The sequence below is a fragment of the Cornus florida genome, unplaced genomic scaffold, assembly GCF_030987335.1.
Source record: "Cornus florida cultivar Cherokee Brave unplaced genomic scaffold, ASM3098733v1 CherokeeBrave_3.0.0_Hap2_Chr07, whole genome shotgun sequence".
NCBI classification, from domain to species: domain Eukaryota; kingdom Viridiplantae; phylum Streptophyta; class Magnoliopsida; order Cornales; family Cornaceae; genus Cornus; species Cornus florida.
In genome coordinates this window covers 20,329,871-20,334,157 of record NW_026775577.1, presented here as the reverse complement: position 1 = coordinate 20,334,157, position 4,287 = coordinate 20,329,871, and the positions used below count along the sequence as shown (strand labels likewise).

At 38.0% G+C, this 4,287-nt stretch overlaps 1 protein-coding gene across 1 annotated transcript; it reads left to right on the top strand.

The window, feature by feature from the left end:
- Positions 1-1,250: 1,250 nt before the first annotated feature.
- Positions 1,251-3,631, top strand: LOC132266736 (small ribosomal subunit protein mL103 (rPPR7)-like). The gene has a single exon (XM_059767725.1). It carries the CDS (start codon positions 2,034-2,036, stop codon positions 3,333-3,335), a length of 1,302 nt encoding a protein of 433 aa, XP_059623708.1. The 5' UTR covers positions 1,251-2,033; the 3' UTR covers positions 3,336-3,631.
- The last annotated feature ends 656 nt before the right edge of the window (positions 3,632-4,287 follow it).

Sequence of the window (4,287 nt, the reverse complement as noted above, 5' to 3'; positions counted from 1 at the left end):
AGTAATTATGGGGGCAGTTGAGGAAGCCAGAAGTGACATGGGCCGGATATGACCCACGAACATGGCATCCGATCCGAGCAGCTGGGTCCAGCCCATAGAGAAATACTGCCATATGGGCCGAACGGGAATAGCCCATCAAAGATGACCAAAACCCACAGAGGAACGGACCCAGATCTAGCAGTCCATGAGTATTTGTAAGTATTTATAAGTATGAGAAGTGATGGATAGAGGAGGGGATTGATTCTGTTGAAGTGTAAGAATTCTAGAGAGAGAAAAGAGAAATGAATTCCTTGCATCTTCAATAATCTATAAAGATACTTAAGAAATTCATATAAGTTTCATGCATCAAAATTAAGAACCATGTCTCTGATACTTGTTAGACATAATAAATACTTTAACAATAATTAGCCCATTAGGATCCAACTTTGATGCACAAAAACACCATGAGTTATAAAATTTAGAAGTGGTACATATCTTACTTTGATCCATTATGAGTAAGAGATTTTGAACTTTAGTTATTGATGTTGACTAAACTTTAAACTGAGCAAAAAGTTAGGTTCCGTCTATTCTGAATAACCAATGTAAAATTATAAGATCTTCAAACCACTTCTCTCTCTATAGTTAATGGGTACTAATTGTGGTGTTTCATTTCACAAACCACGTCATAAGAGAGTATGGTTTGGGACCTTTATATATAACATTAGTTTTAGTCTTCCCATCAAAGACTTTAAAGTTTACATAAGAAAATCAAGAGTTACAAGAGACTTCATTAACTCTTTATTAACTTTAACTCTTCATTACTTATTCATTAAGTGAGAACAATAACTTCAAGAGTTACTAAATTATCACTTAACTCTTCATTAAGTGACCACTAACTCCAATTCCATTAGTGAAGTATTAATCACTTAGTTTATCAAAGAGGACATATGTAACTCAAATCACGTTAGAAGTGTATCTATCTTTACACTTTTGGTTTTTCATATAGGTGCACTTAATATTGGATCACCTTCCAATTAATATCTTAAAACCCTCTTCATGGAAGTATCTAATATATCATATGTATAATAATGTAAAGGCCACATTAAATAGATAAATTTCTAACAATTTCAACTTCTAGCAAATTTTTAATGAGATCATTCGGAATATCTGGCTAGACGAATGGTTAAGCGAGGGAATGCAGCTGATACTAAGAAAAATTGTGAACATAACAATATTCACTACCAACGTGCTGGCGAGAAGTAACGGAGGAAGCGGTAGAGGAAAGACCCATGTGTTTATGCAGGTGTATAATGTGTACGAAGTAGGTTGAGAGATTGCTTCAATCGTATGTGTGTGTTGGTTGTGTGTTTGGGAAATAGGGGTTCTATTTGTGCTTAATTACCCAATATGATGCCATTTGGAGTTGTTTTGTTTTTTTTTTTTTTTTTTTTTTTTTTTTTTTTTTTGGGTAATTTCAACTTCTAGCAAATTTTTAATGAGATTATTCGGAATTTCTGGCTAGACGAATGGTTAAGCGAAGGAATGCAGTTGATATCGAGAAAAGTTGTGAACATAACAATATTCACCGTCAACGTGTTGGCAAGAAGCAACGGAGGAAGCGGTAGAGGAAAGACCCATGTGATTGTGCAGGTGTATAATGTGTACGAAGAAGGTTGAGAGATTGCTTCGATGGTATGTGTGTTGGTTGTGTTTGGGAAGTAGGGGTTCTACTTGCGCTTAATTATCTAATATGATGCGGTATGGAGTTGTTTTGTTTTGTTTTTTTTTTTTTGTTTTTGGATAATTTCAACTTCAAGCAAATTTTTAATATAAATATTTGGTGGCATCTTAGTATATTTTATCCATCCTTTAACAAGAATTTTTACTTGGACAATTTTAAAATTACGAGTTTTTGAAATTAGAGAATGTTTTTTTTTTTTTTTTGTTTTACATTTTTCACCCATTATTCTACCCACCGACACAGCTGTTTTCATTTCACTTTCATCCCAAAAAACCTGAAAACCAGTCCAAACCTAAAACCCAAAACCCTATAAATGTCTTCTTCGCTCGCTATTCGCCACGTCCGCCACCTCTCAACAACTGCGGCCGCTGCCACTGACGCCGCCACTGCAACTGACGCCGCCGCAATCTCCATCTCCAAGGCCATAGCAAAACTCAAAACCGAATTCGACCCAGACAAAGCCCTCGAGATCTATTCCTCTGTCTCCCGCCACTACACCTCTCCTCTCTCCACTCGCTTCATTCAGGAATTCACCGTTAAGCGCCTTGCGAAGTCTCACCGATTCTCCGACATCGAAACCCTAATCGAGTCCCACAAAAATGACCCCAAAATCACCCAAGAACCCTACCTCTCCACCCTCATTCGATCGTACGGCATTGCCGGCATGTTCGATCACTCCCTCAAAACATACAACCAAATGGAGGAACTGGGCACACCCAGAACTACGACCTCATTCAATGCTCTTCTTGCGGCGTGTAACCAATCGAAGCTATTCGATCAAGTACCCCAACTGTTCGAGGAAATGCCTCAAAAGTTCGGATTTTCACCTGATAAAGTCTCTTATGGTATATTGGTCAAGTCTTACTGCCATTCGGGTTCGACTGATTTGGCAATTTCGAGAATGAGAGAAATGGAAGAGAAAGGAATCGAAATTACAGCAATCACGTTCACAACAATATTGCATTCTCTGTATAAGGAGGGGAAGAGTGATGAGGCTGAGAGAATTTGGGATGAGATGATGGAAAAAGGGTGTTCGCCTGATATCGCGGCATACAATGTTCGGATAATGCATGTCCACGGTGGAGAGCCGGAGACTGTGAAGGGTTTGATTGAGGATATAAGCAATGCAGGGTTAAAACCAGACACCATTACTTACAATTATTTGATGACTTGTTATTATAAGCATGGGAAGTTGGAAGAAGCTGAGAAGGTTTACCAAGGAATGAAGGGAAATGGGTGTCATCCGAATGTTTCGACCTTTAGGATTTTGATATATTATTTGTGCAAGAATGGGAATCATGAGAAGGGGTATGAGGTGTTTAAGGACAGTGTGAAGTTTCATAAGGTTCCCGATTTCAATACGTTGAAGCCTTTAGTGCAAGGGTTGGTGAAGAAATCTAAAAGGAAGGAGGCCGAAGATTTGATTCGGACTATGAAGAAGAAGTTCCCTTCTAACCGTTTGAATGCTTGGAAGAGACTCGTGGAGGATCTCGGTTTGGCTGCTGCTGATTCTTCTGGTGAAAACCAAGTGGAAGGATGCAAAAGGGTTGGTGAAGAAACTGAAAAGGAAGAAGGCCGAAGGGTTGATTCAGAGTACGAAGGGGTTCCCTTCTAACCTTGTGGATGCTTGGAAGAGACAGTAGGAGGATCTTGGTTTGGCAGCTGCTGATTCTTCTGGTGAAAACCAGTCCTTCTGCAACTAGAGTGATTCACTTTGCCTGAATTTTGAGTTTGAGGGATGATGTGATACCGTGAAATTCATTCCAGAGCTTCCATTGGAGGGTACTTAATGCTTTGAAAGAGGGACAAGACAACTTCTTTGATTTGTTTTCATGTTAGTGTTAGTATTTGACTTTGTTGCATGTAAATTTTGGATTCCCTTTGTGCTTCTTTATCCTTCTTTCTTAGCCATCCTTTGAGTCAAGATTTGTCATGCCAATGCTATTGCTGATATGAATGTTAACAATATCATCCTATACATATAATCTGGCTCAAAAAGACGCCACTGCCTACGTGGGCAATCTTGATCCTCAGGTTTTTCTTCCTTCTTCTTATTCCCTCTTTAACTTCTTTCACAAATCAGAGCTTTTCTCTCAAATGTAATTCTAGGGTTTATGTGCTTGTCTCTGATTCTCAAACTGATGTATTGAGTGGCTTTAGTCGTTGCCAACTTCATGTTTCGTATTTTATGGTTTTCATTACTCATATAAAATGCTTCAAATTATTGAACTTTGGGGATGTTATTATTCATTAAGATTTACTTTCAAAAGTTTGCGTAGGTTGATTTTTGCTTGAACTTTCCAACGGCTTCAATATAGCTCTGACTTAGGCATTTTTACTTTTCTGTAGAAATAAAAATATCAAATTTGTCACTTCGCGTGTTGGCTTCTATTGGGTAGGGCTGTCACTTGTATTGGATATATGAAATGTTCTTCAAAGTACGATGAGGATCTCTTTTGTACTTTTACCTTTCTAACTTTGATACTTGATTCATGACTCAATATACTTTTGTAAAAAAATATTTCTAGGCCGAGAATGAACCAACTTGTATGTATGGATTCCGATTT